Source organism: Tupaia chinensis, unplaced genomic scaffold, assembly GCF_000334495.1.
Source record: "Tupaia chinensis unplaced genomic scaffold, TupChi_1.0 Scaffold000133_1, whole genome shotgun sequence".
Taxonomy (NCBI): Eukaryota; Metazoa; Chordata; class Mammalia; order Scandentia; family Tupaiidae; genus Tupaia; species Tupaia belangeri.
The window spans coordinates 5,253,983-5,269,259 of NW_006159602.1; the positions used below are offsets into that span (position 1 = coordinate 5,253,983).

The following is a 15,277-nucleotide window of genomic DNA, read 5'->3' on the forward strand; positions in this document are numbered from 1 at the left end:
TGTTCCCTCTCGTCTTCTGCTGCCAGCCCACCTTCACCGTCTGCAGTCTTTGGCGCCCGGCCCCCGCCCGACCCCGCCTCGCCACGTGCAGTCCCGGGGCTGATAAATGGCTCCTGCGCGCTGGGCCCGGTGGGCCTTGTGGCCGCTTGCTCTACTTGCCCACGGCTCTCACGCTCCCGACGTGGCTCCTGAAATAAGACTTCCATCCATGGAGGAGCAGAAGTACCTGGAGCTCTACCTGGACCAGTGCGTTGCCCAGGTGAGCTTGGAAGCTGCCCCACGACCCCAGTCAGTGCCGGGGTTCCCGCCCTGCTGCTGAGCGCAGAGTCCCGGGTGCGAAGGACTTGCCCTTCGTCAACTCTTTACGACCCCAGAGTCGCCTGCAGGAGTGCGCTTGATTACGCCTTCGGCTGAACGTTAGAAGCGTCAAGAGGTGAAATTATTCATACTTGCCCAAGTTTGCCAACCGGCACTCCACCCTGGTCTAGCGTGAACCCAGGGCCATCCACCCAGTTTTCAGGTCCACCCCGGCCCTCAGGCTCGTGCTTACTGTAGTGACCCCGGCTCCAGCGAGTCCCTGCTTTGCCAGGGCCAACAAAGACCCGCTAGTCCATGCCCCATCGGTGTTCTTTAAGGGGTGGCAGCCTTTCGTGCCAACAAAGGCCTCAAGAAATAAAGTCTCCCCGATGAGATGGTGGTCACGAGGTTTGCCAGCTTGTGAATGGGACACCTGTGGCTTCAATTAAGTTGGTTCTTTTGATTAAAAAAATCTTTAGTGTCAAGTTTTATAAAGAGAAGAAGGAATCTTTAAAAAAAATAATAAAAGGTTGGGCCAGCTGGTGGCACGGTGGTTACGTGGCTAGATCCCACAGGCTAACTGCAGTTGGAGTTCTGGATTTTGCCTAGTGATGAGAGCATGTGCCTGTGTGCCCAGTATCCCAAAAGAAGGAGCGATGGAGGAGAAGGAATTGTGGCATGGCCATGAGCGGGCGTTTCTCACTTTCCTACTTTCTCTCTGCGTCTCCGTGAGCTCACACACCCTCTACGCAAAAAGAAAAAAGAAAAAGGGGGGGGGGTGAGCAAAAGAGCAACTTCGCAGGAGATTTTAGGTTTTTGCCATAAGGTGCATGTGCTCACTGGAGACAAAAGGAAAGTGAGAAATCACGCCACGACCCCCTGGGGGTTGGGGGTGGCTATGCTAAAATTCCTTCTCTTCCATTCTACTCCCTGGCTTTGGGGTGCACGCTCACCCAGCGTGATATTTCAAGCTGCCAGGTCCAGGACTCAAACTAGAGTCCAGCATCAACTGATGGCACCTGTGGGAGATTTTTTGTAAGTCACAGGGATGGGCACTGAGGTAGAAACGGTGCCTTTCCATAGCCTTAACGTAGCAAGGGAGGGTGCACACTGGACGGATGAATTGATGGCTCTGCAAAAACCATTTCTTCAGCCACGAGGCCAGGGATACAGTGAGCATGAGCGTGCTGCACCTACATCCCCTGAGGTGTGCCCCTACTGGCACAGGCACACTCGGAAGGAGGCTGTCATGGTTTCATTGCCATAAAGCCACCTCCTCAACACCTTGTTGCCATGCCTGAAGTTCCCTGTTGAAATTTAGTTTCACTGGGTCAGCCCTTTGTCCCCTGATAGAATGCCACAGTGGGAAAAAGGGGGACAATGATTGTTGCAGATGTTCGTGCTTTCATGTAAGTTGGCTGGTGAGACCCTTTCCGGCTAGGACAGGAGACAATGGAGAGAAATCAGGGCCCACTGTCCCCTCCTCGCTTTTCTTAGGGCTACTCTGTGGGGCGAGGATGGGAAAAGACGAGGCCTAATTACATCATTCCATAATTCAAAATGAAATAGAGGTTAAAAAATGTTATCTAGCCCAACACAGAGATGCCTGTGGCTAAGATCCTGCACTCCCCAGGCTGGGACCACACAGATGCAATTCCGATCTAATCTAAAGGCCAGGTGCAGTGGTGTCCAGCTGTGATCCGAGCAGACTGGGGAGGCCACTGCAGACAGATGGCAAGCTTGAGGCTGCCACGGGCAACAGAGTGAGACCCTGTCTAAAAATGCCACATACTGTGGGGAGTGTTTGCCGTCCCAGTGGGGAGGCTGAGGCAGGAGGAGCACCAAATAACAAGATCCAGTTGAATATTTTTTTTTAATTTTAAGGTTTCATTTTTCTAAGAGTTTTCTTTGAACAATTAGTCACCCCTGCCATCTGCTGGACTTGCAATAATAGAACAACTCAGTAGGATCCAGCCAGACATTGAGCGTTAGCCGAGGTTGCTTTCTCACCGAGAAGATGCAGTGCCCTGCGTTCATGACCGTAGATCTAAGGACAAGGTTATCCTGCAGCAGTGCTCAGCAGCAGGACTCTAGGCCTCACCCTGGGGAAGCAGCTACTACTGTATGCACCTAGGTAATAGATTTGTGTGTAGCACAGTCCCTGCATGGGGCATTAGCTGCTTGTCTCAGCTGCACCCTCAGGCGCTGAGTCAGGTGGTTGGGCAGCAGTCTTTCCTGGGCTGCACATGCCACACCTTGATTAAGCCCTTCTTGTCATTTAAATTTCAGGAACGGTTTTTCCTGTCCTAAGTTCCCGAAACTAGAATGTTTCATTATCTCTCCTTTGATTAGAAAGACTAATGGAGGGGCCAACAGGTGGCATGGTGGTTAAGGTGCTAGACTCCCACATAGCTGAATGTGATTCGAGTCTCCAGTGGCTTGAAAGTCACACAGGGCACATGTGCATGCATAGCCCAGAATCCCAAGAGGAGAATGGAGGAAAGGGGATTGTGGCATGGCCATCTCCCTTGAGGGAGGGGATGATCTCTCACTTTCTCCCTCTCTGTCACTCTTTAGGTGGGTGATGGGAATAACTAATGGATCTTTAGTGAATCTTGATCAATATATTCACGACTACATCCAGCAGTAGGCATAAAGGCTATGTCGCTGGACTCCTATGTAGTCGACCATGGTTTGAGTCCCAGACCTGGCGGCTTAAACTCACGCTGGGTGCGTGTGCGTGCATGCCGAGGATCCTGAGAGGAGAATGGAGAAGAGTCTGCAGCGTCGCCATCCTCCCGATGGTTGCTTTCTCACTTTCTGTCTCTCTGTCTCTTTCTGGCTCATGCACGCATCCTGTAGCAGAAACCTCTCCAAAAAAAAGAAAAGCACAGTGGACATGTGTACGCATGTCCAAAATCCAAAATCCTGATGGGATCATGAAATGGAGGGAAAAAGAATTACAGCATGACCATGCCCCATAGAAGGTTTGTTCTCTCTCTCTCTCAAGCACACTCTGGAGATTGGGAGGAAAAAGAGCATTGAATTATACACAATTTAGAGCATGGTTGATCAATCACTTCTATTACAAAATTTGATTTAGAGAAAGAGAAACTTACCAGAGATAAGTTAAACATTTTATTTAAAAAATGTTCTTTCTGCATTTTAAAATACAAAAGTCTTCTAAAAGTTCATGGAACATGGGTATTATGGGAAAACTATGAGTAGATATAAATTATTTTTTGCACCAAAATAAATTCATCCTTTAATTCTATTTTCCATGAACTTGTTTTGTTGTTGCTAGGGGTGCACACACTTGCCAGAGAGATAGCACCCCCCAATGGGGTATGGTCACTCTGCAGTGTTTTTTCCTCCATTGCTCCATCCCATCATGGTTTGGGGGATGCACACGCACACATCTTGTGGGTTTTTCAAGCTGCCACTGCTCCCTTTGTATACTTCTTCATTTTTATTAAATGTGCCACTACCCTGTAATTCAAATTTTTTTAAAGGTTTTTGCTGTAGGGCACATGTACTTGCTAGAGAGAAAGAGAGAAAGTGAGAAATCACCTCCAGGGTTGATGGCCACATTGCAGTCCCCCCTTCTCTATTCTCCTCCTGGGATTTTGGGCATGAGCACACACACACGCATGTCTGGCATGATATTTTTTTTTTTTTGGAGAGATTTTTGCTATAGGGCATGTGTGCTCGCCAGAAAAAGAGAGAGGAACAGAAAGTGAGAAATCACCCCCCAGGGGAGATGGCCACGCCCTTCTCCTCCATTCTCCTTTTGGGATCTTAGGCACGCATGCACACGCGCCCAGCATGAGTTTAAGTCATCAGGTCCAGGAATCAAACCGCGGTCACCTACGTGGGAGTCCAGCAACATAGCCATTTTGCTAACTGCTTGTCCCCCTGGCGTGATTTTTCAAACCACCAAGTCCAGGTCTCAAACTGTGGTCCACCACGTGTAGTGGTTACAAAGTTCAGCACCACCACTATGCCACCTGCTGCACCCCACCCCCAGTAATAGAATCTTAAGGTACTTTGTAGAAAGAGGCAGAACATGATTACAAGCAGTCTTGAACTACCTCCATACTGCTCATATTGCCTGTCTGCTATAGTAGTATTTTTGGGGTGTAACATGCCATTCTGTTTGCTGTGTTTTGTCTGTTTTGGGAACTGCCTAGGATGATCTTGCCTCACCTGGGTCTCCCCTGTTCGGCCCAGTTGTACCTTATGATGTGTACATACCGAATCCATCCAATCCAAAGACTGCGTGTAACTCACATCTTGAAGGAGTCAAAGAGCCATCTGGTGATTTCTCATCTGTGGATCTCAGCTTCCTACCAGATGAACTAACCCAAGAAAACAGAGACCACACTGACATTAGAAGCAAGCATGATATTGGAGAAAATTGTAAAACTGAAAGTCAACAAAGTGGGTCACTGTTATCCAGTGAACAGGACATCGGGCTGGGCATAACCAGTGGCAGTTTGTCAGAGTCCCCTTCACATCTGCGCACTGGTGATGCTGACTCAGTCCAGCCCTCTCCTGGGAATCCAGACTCCAACCCCTTGCCTCTGGCATCCATAACTCCCATGATGCCAATGACCCCTGCTTCAGAATGTTCTGAAATTGTGCCTCAACTACAGTAAGTTGTTTTGTTTTGTTTAAAGGATGGGGCCTGAACTGCAGTGTAACAGGTAATCACTGTCCAGAGGAAGCCAGATCCTACATGGTTGACCAGGGTTCCATTTTCAGCCAGCAGCTTGAGAAACATGTCAGGTGCATGTGCATGCCCAGAATCGTAACGGAAAGGAGAATTGGAGGAAAGAGCATTGCAGCATGGCTAGGTTCTCCCTCTCTCCCTCCCCTCTTCTCTCTCTCCCTCTCCCTGTCTCTATCTTGTACACACGTGCACACATCCTCAAGCACAGAAAATACCGTAAGATTGATACTAAGTAAAATAAAATGAAGTGGCCAGTGCTTCTGGGTACATTTATATTCCTGAATGCAATGGCAACTAATTTCAGGATAATAGTGTGAAGAATAGAATTTCAGATTTCATTACTCTTTATTTCATCAATTAATGGATGTGGCTTTAGACAGTTTGGTTATCTGTAAAATAAAGTACTAATTCTTGATACCCTAAGAGGAGGTTAAGATGAATAGGCACATTCTTGAAGGATTATGTCATTTGTATTAAAGCACTGAAATTGCTGACAGTTGTAGTGAGGGATGAATAAACACAAAAGATATAAAGATATGAAATTATATTCAGTTTGCAAATTGATTGTGATTTTTATTTTGAAGTATAGTTTTTTTGTTTTTTTGTTTTATTTTTATTTTTATTTTTTTTTAGAGATTTTCACTGTAGGGCGCGTGCGCTCGCCAGACAGACAGAGAGACATAGAGACAGAAAGCGAGAAATCACCCCCCAGGGGGGATGGTCACGCCGCAATCCCTTCTCCTCCATTCTCCTCTCGGGATCTTGGGCACGCACGCACACGCGCCCGGCGTGAGTTTTAAGCCACCGGGTCCGGGACACGAACCGCGGTCGACTACGTGGGAGTCCAGCGACATAGCCATTACGCTAACTGCTGGTTCCCTGAAGTATAGTTTTGAAAAAAGATTTGAAACTAAATTTTAGTTAACTAGTCATGAAATTTTAGGAAAAGCTATTTTAGTACTTCAGGATTATACATTTTGCTAGAGACCATGTTACTATGTATTTTGTATTTAGAATAATTCTCCCCCCAGGAAGTTGCTAGAGTATAATTTATGAAATGAGGACATTAATATGTTTTTGTCCTTTTTCCCTGTTTACATCTGATATAATTTTATAAATTATTTCTTCAGGAATATAGTTTCCACTGTAAACCTGGCCTGTAAATTGGACCTGAAGAAAATCGCTTTGCATGCAAAAAATGCAGAATATAACCCAAAGGTACGATTTCAACAATTAGTTTCCCTTTAGCTTTACTTTCCTTCATATGATATTGACTCATGCTTTTGTCTTTGATTTTCTAAAAACAAAAAAAACCCTTTTGAGTTGTCAAAAACTTTTCACTAGGCCACTCTCTCTATTGTGAAGTTATAACTAATCTCATTCTCTTTGTTGAATAAAGCAGTAATTTGAACAGTTCCTAAAAGTTAAGATCTTCCCCTTGTTATTCAAAAAATTTTTCAGTGTGATTATTGGGATACTAGTTTTCTTTTTTAATAATAATTAACTTTATTTATTTATTTTAATTTGACCTGAGAGGGACAGTGAGAGTGAGAAAGAGAGAGAAAGTGAGAAAGCAAGCCACCAGGTCTAGGATTCAAACCATGGTCAGCCATGTGGGAGTCCAACGCCCTTAACCACCATGCCACCTGCCAGCCTCATGGACACTAGTTTTCTTAAAATACCATCCTATTTTCTGAAAATACTTTTTCTCTCTTCTCTCTTCAGAAAGAGAGGCAGGCGGGCAGGCAGGCATTCCCAGCATGGTCTTTATACTGCAATAGCCCTCAGCCAGGCCCAGATCACTGACATGTGCATGCACACTCACTTCCATAGGAAGGCCCTGGGATGCGAATCCAGGACCTTTCCCATGTGGGTCCAATTGCCTTACCGTTGTGCCACCTCCTGGCCCTGAAGGTATTATTTTTTCCCCTAAGTGTTGTCCTAGCTAGCTGACACTGTATTTTTCCATTTCCTCTTATTTGAGAGAGCTAAATTGTTTGAAGTATAAAGTTCTAGCTCTTACCTACTAATGAAAGATTCAGGAATCATCCCCTCTTGAAGCTTAAAAGCTTTCTTGTTTCTTGTCAAGACCAGGCTTCCTCTTTTCCATGCCTCGTTTCCCTAGGGGGATCGGATTTATTAACCTGATCAGCATCGAACAATTGGCCAGGCTCTGTGCTTAGGAATACAAAGATGAGTAAGACTCCATTGCTACGGGGGACTTTGTTCACTGACTTAGGTGGCAGAGGATTTGTGGAGTTCGACAATAAATTTATGGATTAAATACTTGTTTTGCTGCTGCGGTCCTACTGTTGCTCACATCTCAGTTTAATGTTTTCCAAATACAATATAGCTTTCCTTTTTAAATGTCACATAGCTGGCTATGATGAAGGCAGAAACACGATGATGAGCTAGGATTCTTTATGGCTGCAGCCATGGCCGATCACGTTACTGAACCCTCAGCACCTCCCGTGTATTTTATTCTCCACTACCCTCAGCTCTCACCTCGTTGGGAAGGCTGAGGAAGTATATAGGATCTGTCCAAACTTGTACTTGAGGCCCAAAGAAATTCTGACTTGACACTTAAGATACTTTAAGGATTTAAGAAAATGGGTTGGTGTCAGTGAGTTCAACTAGCAGCACCTCCGGGAGAGCTTCTAGTTCACAATTGTTCTGAAATCAAAAAAAGAAAAAAAAAAAAAAAAGGAATTTAACAAAATGAAAATGAATGCAGAGTACTTTACTTCCTTTTAGTAATTACCTGGGAAACAGTCATGGGGCTGTTTTTCATAAGTACATTTAGAATTATAATCATTTTTGTTAATCTTTGTATGGAGAGAATAGGCTGAGATGTTACTTAGTTTTCCCATCTAATCTCAGTTTCTTTAAGATTTTATGGGACCAGGAGTCCCATGGCATAATGGCCATGTCACTGGATTCCCATGTAGGCGACCACGGTCCAAGTCCTGGACCCTGTGGCTTAAACTCATGCCAGGTGCGTGTGCGTGCCCAAGATCCTGAAAGGAGAATGGAGGAGAAGGGATTGCAGCATGGCCATCCCCCCTGGGGTGATTTCTCACTTTCTATCTCTCCATCTTTCTCTGTCTTTCTGGTGAGAGCACGTGCCCTATAGCAAAAACCTTTTCCAAAAAACCCCCAAAAAAACAAAAACAAAAAAAGATTTTATATCCAACTCAGCTTTTCAACTGGAATAGCGTTCATTCCTCGCAGCGGCTAATTCTCTTTCTGGCTTCTGTGTACAGAGGTTTGCTGCTGTCATAATGAGGATCCGAGAGCCCAGGACAACAGCCCTTATATTTAGCTCTGGGAAAATGGTCTGCACAGGAGCCAAAAGGTATGAAGAACCACCCTCCACCCTTACCAGATACACAGTTCAGTGTGTAAAACAACAAGCATTGCATTAATGTTCTCAAACACACAGATGGGCCAAAATACTCTTCTTTGCTGAAGAGTTCATTTCATGAGATGCTCAATTTTGGATTAAAATTGTGGGCTCTTGGCTCAGCTGGTACAACCAGCCTCTGTGGCCAGTTGGTAGCTTACCAGATTACAAAGCTGGAAGCCACATGCCAACTGTGCTTCAAGTCCCTGGCCCAAACAGCCTGAAATCACAATGGGCACATGCACACGTGCCCCAGATGCTGGAGGAAAGGGATTGCAGCATGACCGAGTTCTGTGGGGGGCAGCTTCTTGCCCTTTCTCCCTCTGTCATATACTCATGTGTTCCATCATGAGCTTGAAAAGGAAGAGTCACTAAATCTATAGTACTCATTTATATTCCACTCTCTATTATATACCCCCCAGCTGAAGGGACTTCTCTGGACAATTTTTTTTTTTTTTAAGATAAATTTTTGTTATAGGGTGCATGTGCTTGCCGGAGAGACGGAGATAGAAGAACAGAAAGTGAGAAATCACGCTCCCCCACCCCCACCCCGGGTGGGATGGCCATGCTACAATCCCTTCTCCTCCATTCTACTCTTGGGATGTTGGGTACATGTGCACACACGCCTGGTGTGAGTTTTAAGCCCCTGGGTTCAGGACTCGAACTACTGTCAACTACATGTAAGTCCAGCAATGTAATCATCATGCTATCTGCTGGTCCCTGGGCATCTTATTTTTAAGGCAGTTTTTGGTTTTGTTTTTGTTTTTTTGGAGAGGTTTTTGATATAGGGCACTTGCGCTTGCCAGAAAGACAGAGAGAGACAGAGGGACAGAAAGTTTGAAATCACCCCCTAGGGGGATGGACACGCCACAATCCCTTCTCCTCCATTCTCCGCTTGGGATCTTGGGCACGCACACACACGTGCCCAGTGTGAGTTTAAGCCGCCGGGTCCAGGACTCTAACCACGGTTGACTACATGGGAGTCCAGCGACATAGCCATTATGCCAACTGCTGGTCCCAAGGCACAGTTTCTTAAAAAAAATTTTAAAGGTAATGACAAAGGATGTTATAAGCGTGGGAAAGTAGTTGCTGTAGATTTTCCTCATAGCAGAGAAATGAATAGAACTTTCTAAAGGAAGGAAATTAGACATTTCTTGAACATTATCTTGAACATTAGTTCCAGGGGCATCTCCAAAAGGGCTCATCATTTCCTGGACCTTACGTAGAGAATGCCCTGTGCTGATACACGTTCTTCCACCGGAAAACTCTAGTGGGGGAGCTGCTCTCCAGTAAGTGTGAAAAGATGAGAGCAAACCGTCCTCCCGAAAGGATATGCCACTTTCTCCTCACTCTAGAGATGAGCTAAGTGCTCACTCTCTCCTGTATTTATAGGAATACTGGATATTAAGATTCTTCTTTAGATTTGCTAAATTGATTGGCAAAAAAAAGCTATGTTATTTTAATCTATATTTCTCTGATATGCTAGTGAGATAAACTCTTCATAAACCTGTAAACTATTGACTATCTCTTTAGCCTAATATTTTATGGAGAGATGTCTTCTGTTAACAGACTTTCATATTTAAGTATTTTTACTATTTTATACTGTAAATATTTTTTCCCAGATTACCATTTGTTACCTTTGTTACTTTTTTAATAGCTAAAATTTTTCATGTATAGTCAGTCTTTCCAACTTCTATGGGCAATTTCTTTTCTTTCTTTCTTTTTTTTTTTTTTTCAGAGATTTTTGCTATAGGGCACATGTGCTCACCAGAGAGATAGAGAGAGATAAAAAGCGAGAAATCACCCCCAGGGGGAATGACCAATCTATAATCCCTTTTCCATTCTCCTCTTGGGATGCACACCTGCCCAGTGTGAGTTTTTGTTTTTGTTTTTTGGAAAGGTTTTTGCTATAGGGTGCGTGTGCTCGCCAGAAATACAGAGACAGAAAGCGAGAAATCACCCCCCCAGGGGGGGATCAGAAAGTGAGAAATCACCCCCCCCCCAGGGGGGGATGACCACGCCGCAATCCCTTCTCCTCCATTCTCCTCTCAAGATCTTGGGCACGCATGCACAAGCACCCAGAGTGAGTGAGTTTAAGCCACCTGGTCTGGGGCTCGAACCACGGTCAACTACGTGGGAGTCCAGCGACATAGCCATTACGCCAACACCTGGTCCCCTGGCATGAGTTTTAAGCCTCTGGGCCCACGCCTTGAACCGCAGTCAACTATATGGGAGTCCAGCGTTTTGCTTTATGGTTTTTACATTTGGTTTCCTGATTAGGAAGGCATTCTTCATGCACAGAAGTACATACATTTACACAGTATGCAAATGTTGGCTTCCATATATTTTTCTGGTCTTTTTCAGGTCCTGCTTTGTACTGGGGAAGGGATAGTTACCATTCTGACTGAGCTAGAGCATTCTGGATAACAGAAATGTTCTGTATCTATGCTGTCCAACGTAGTAGTTGCTAGTCACATGTGGCTCTGAACACTTGAAATAAGCTAATACAGTTGAGGGACTGAATTTTTAATTTAAACAAATCAGTCAGAGCAGGTGTAGAATTTTGTTTCAATGTAAGGTTTTATATTTTTTTTTTCAAATATCCAGATAAATTTACGGAAGAGTCCATTCTTACCTCCATTTTCTGTCACCTGTTCTCACATATATTAGGTTCCTACATTTATCTGAGTAAGTTTCTGAACTTTCTCTTCTATTGATCTATGTATTCCCATAAAGACCCAAGTTTTGACATGTTGTCTTTGCCGCTTAGCCGGTACATATTTCACTTTCTCACTTTCTCACATTGATTTCTTTTGCACCCGTGTGTCCTTAGTTTTGTAAGCATTCCTATCTGAATCGAACACACTTCTAGACCAGATGGCTGGTTCTCAATCCTGAGTGAGCATCACCAGCACCCAGGCAGCTCATTAAAGCCCAAATGCCAGGCCCTGCCCCAGAGTTTCTGCATGACTGAGGTGGGTCCTGGGGTTCTGCATTTCCAACAAACTCCCAGATGACACTGCTGGTCTGGGGCACACTTTGAGAGCCCGTGGAATAATTAAGTTTACCAAATAGCACTAAAAACAAGTCAAAGAAGAAGTCTCTATGTGGGAAAGGAGACATATTTAGATAAAAATTCTTTTATGGTTCAGTTCAACAACTATGCATTGGAACAGACCTTTTACAAGGTGCCAGGAACAGAATGATAAGAGGTGGGTCCTTTTCCTCACAAAGCCTACAGTTTCATAGCGTACATCGAAAGATAAGCATGGTACAAATGGCAAAAAAATACAATCAAAAGTGCATGAATTCAAGACAGCTAGAAGAGAGGACAAATTAATGAAGACACCTCTAAACATTTACCTCTCCCCAGTGAAGAGCAATCTCGACTCGCAGCGAGAAAGTACGCTCGTGTGGTGCAGAAGCTTGGGTTCCCTGCCAGATTCCTTGACTTTAAAATCCAGAACATGGTTGGAAGTTGTGATGTGAGATTTCCCATCAGGCTGGAAGGTTTGGTGCTAACCCATCAGCAGTTCAGTAGGTATGACGATTACAGAGCTTGTCATTGAGTTTACTAAGATGTTGAAGTTACATATGGACTGCTTATATAAAGTATCCTTCAGAGAAAATTGTGATTACTAAAAAAGATGGGGTGGGGGAAGTAGCAGATGGTGTAATGGCTATATTACTTGACTCCCACGTACTTGACCATGGTTTGAATCCTGGACCCAGCAGCTTAAAACTCACACCAGGGTCATGTACATGCATGCCCAAAATCCCAAGAGGAGAATGGGAGAGAAGAAATTGCAACATGGCCATCCCTCCAAAGGGGGTGATTTCTCACTTTCTGTCTCTGTCTCTCTGGCAAGCTCATGCACCCTATAGCAAAAATCTCTCTTTAAAAAACAAACAACAACAACAACAACAAAAACGGAGGCACACAGGTGAAAGAGACAGTTCTGAGATGCTGTATCTGAGTTCTCCCAGGTTCCTATATATGTCTATCTTTTGAAATGGTGGTTCTCAAACTTAAATTGCACTGCAATCACATGGGCCGTATTAAAACACGCCTGCCTGTATCATCAAAAGTCTGTCTTAACTTTGCAGTTCTCTGAAGTTCACAGGTGGTATTAGTGCTGCTGGCCAGAGGCTATACTTTGAAACCCCTGCTCTGTAGATCTATTAATAAGTGCACGTGCTTAGTAAAGGCAGGGCAGGGAGAAGGGGGATGTGAGATAGTGGAAAGGGCCTGACAGCTGATGAGGGGAGAAAGGGTTGGTGAGAGGATGGAAAGAATGGCCACTGCCTATCTGTGCAGGCGGTCTTATCTAGTTTTTGTCCTATTTCGTTTGGGGGTTTTCTTTTCATTTGAGTAGCTGCAGCCTGCATTGCAATGTCTTCTGTAGCATATTCCCATTTCTAGGGCAGTGTATCTGGCTTTCCTGACTTCTTCCAGAGTAACTTCCTGTCTGAGAGCCAAAGCTCCTCTTCACCCTCCAGCTGGTTTAGTCCTTCTCCCTCAAGCTCAGGCCCTCAGAGAGCCATGATGAAGAGCTATGATGGAGGAAGATCAATCAACTCCACTCCTGGGATATACACATGGGTTAAGGCACTTGAACTGTTGTAGAATCACAGATGCTCTTAATTCCCTTGATCAAGCTTGAACTTAAAGTCCTTTCATTCCAACGTGTTACCTTTTCTTCACCACTGTGCACTCACTCTGTTTGATAGAGTGGATAGGGGTAGCTGTGATTTTTCTAACATTTACTTCTGGATGTTGGGAAGCATTACTGAGTAGAAGTCTCGAAAGGCTCTCTACAGTAGAGCAGAGAGTGGTGCTCCGGGAAGGTCAGGCCACCCATGTTGACTTTCACCTTTTCAGAAGGGTTAGCCTCCAGGCTGGTCCAATAAGAGTCTTCACAGCAGCCATCATGGGTCCTGTTCATCACTGAACTGAGCAGAGCATTTCCATGTTGTCTAGATTCACCCTTTAGATGCAAAGATTCATATACATTATAATGCTCCATTTATCAGATTTCTTTTTATTTTTTCCTATGTCTGTTGTCCATTAGCCGTTGTTTAGAAAACAGTTTTGTCTTATCAACTTCCTCTTGTCTCCTGACTTCTCTTAGGTAGACTTCCTCAGCCCTTCTAGGAAACTGTCCTCTCTGGGCAGGGGTATGGAGAAGCAGTCCTTAAATTCCATTGTCCTTTGTTCCGTGGAGAAGCCAGTTTGCATTCATTAGTAAATATGAACGAGCTGCTATTTATAGTAACAAATTCTGCATTTTATAAACTTGAGTAGTTTAATTTTCTTTCTCTATGTAGCACCTGTCCAAAGACAATGGCAGTGATCTAAACATCTTTTTAGATCCTATCTGCTAAAAGTATTTAACTTTAGCAGTTTATAAATGTACACAAAATGTGCTTATTATTGGGGAACTTGGAAAATTACTTTTTTTGAAAGATAGAGAACATTTAACCAACAAGAACTTGATATTACATTAAATCTGATGTCCTCTGTTATCTTAATTTCTTTTTTCTTTTTTTGAGTTTGTTATTTTTTATTTAAATTTATTTATTTTCATTTATTCACTATACATCATTACAGCATGCAAAATGAGATTTCCCATCCAGAATGCACTGTATATTGGCTCAATCAAGCACATCAACATATGTGTTATCGTCAACAAATAATTTTCCATTTCTTGTTTCCTGTATATTTTACTTTATTTTTTGCCATCCTTAATTCCCTGTCTCTCACCCTCTGCCATGTCCCACCCTCCTCCCACACTGTCTGTGGTATCCATGGTTGCTTTCTATGCCTTTTCCCCCCATTTTATTGATTCGCTAATGAACTTAATTAAATATTTCCAATAGCAAGCACAGCTGATATATACATATCCATGAACACAAGTCTGACTTTAGGCATAAACCTCAGTGAGTAGAATGAACATACTATAGAGTAGCTCCTAGCTAGGGCTATATAGCTTACTGCATCATCAAATTCTGTTATCTTAATTTCTAATAGCCAAGGATGGCTAACACCTGAGAACGTATCATGACCAAAAATTAACTCTGTTTATTATTGTAAGAAATTACCTAGGACACTCAAGACTCATCAAGATAGGCAAAAGGTTTTTGGTAAAATAGCTAACTTATTTAGAATTGTTTTAATATGCACCCTCCTATACTGAGTCTTGAATGTTATGGGAAAGTAATTGAATAGTATTGGTTTTAACTTTTCTCTTTTGTGTCTTAACAGTTATGAACCGGAACTGTTTCCTGGCCTTATTTATAGAATGGTAAAACCACGCATTGTTTTGCTTATCTTCGTGTCTGGAAAAGTTGTGTTGACAGGTAAATGCTAAGATTATTTTCTGATTTTTATAAAAGTCAATAGGTATATGTGTGCTTTGCTTTTCCTTTTAAATAGCTTTGTTCATCATTATAAAGGAATTCTTGTTATTATAGAATACCTGGAAAAACAAAAAGCGGAAAGGAATATAACATCACCCGCAAGTCTCAATACATAAAATGATAGGACTTTTTTCAAGTTCTTACGTTATCTTGATATTTATGTCCATCTTCGCATCTTATCTTTGTACCAGCACAAAGCTCATTGTTACAAATCCTCCATAGAGGCTTTTCATGGGTGCCAATATTCTAACACAGGGGTTGGCGAATACTTTCTGTACTGTTTTAGGTTTCATGAGCCATAGGGTTCGTCTGACCATCTGACCCATTGTAGTGTGTGTGTGGGTGTTTTTTTCTTTTTTTTTTTTTTTTTTTGTCTTTTTGAGGGGTTCATGCTATAGGGCACATGCGCTCCCCAGAAAGAGAGA

At 43.5% G+C, this 15,277-nt stretch overlaps 1 protein-coding gene across 1 annotated transcript in view; it reads left to right on the forward strand.

The window, feature by feature from the left end:
• Positions 1–208: 208 nt before the first annotated feature.
• The window catches only part of TBPL2 (TATA-box binding protein like 2), a 27,501-nt gene continuing 12,432 nt past the window's right edge, over positions 209–15,277 (forward strand). Inside the window, exons 1-6 of the mRNA XM_006144873.2 lie at positions 209–259; positions 4,488–4,951; positions 6,160–6,247; positions 8,293–8,384; positions 11,806–11,973; positions 14,698–14,792. Coding sequence (XP_006144935.2) covers positions 209–259; positions 4,488–4,951; positions 6,160–6,247; positions 8,293–8,384; positions 11,806–11,973; positions 14,698–14,792 — 958 coding nt within the window. The remainder of the gene's footprint in view (positions 260–4,487; positions 4,952–6,159; positions 6,248–8,292; positions 8,385–11,805; positions 11,974–14,697; positions 14,793–15,277) is intronic.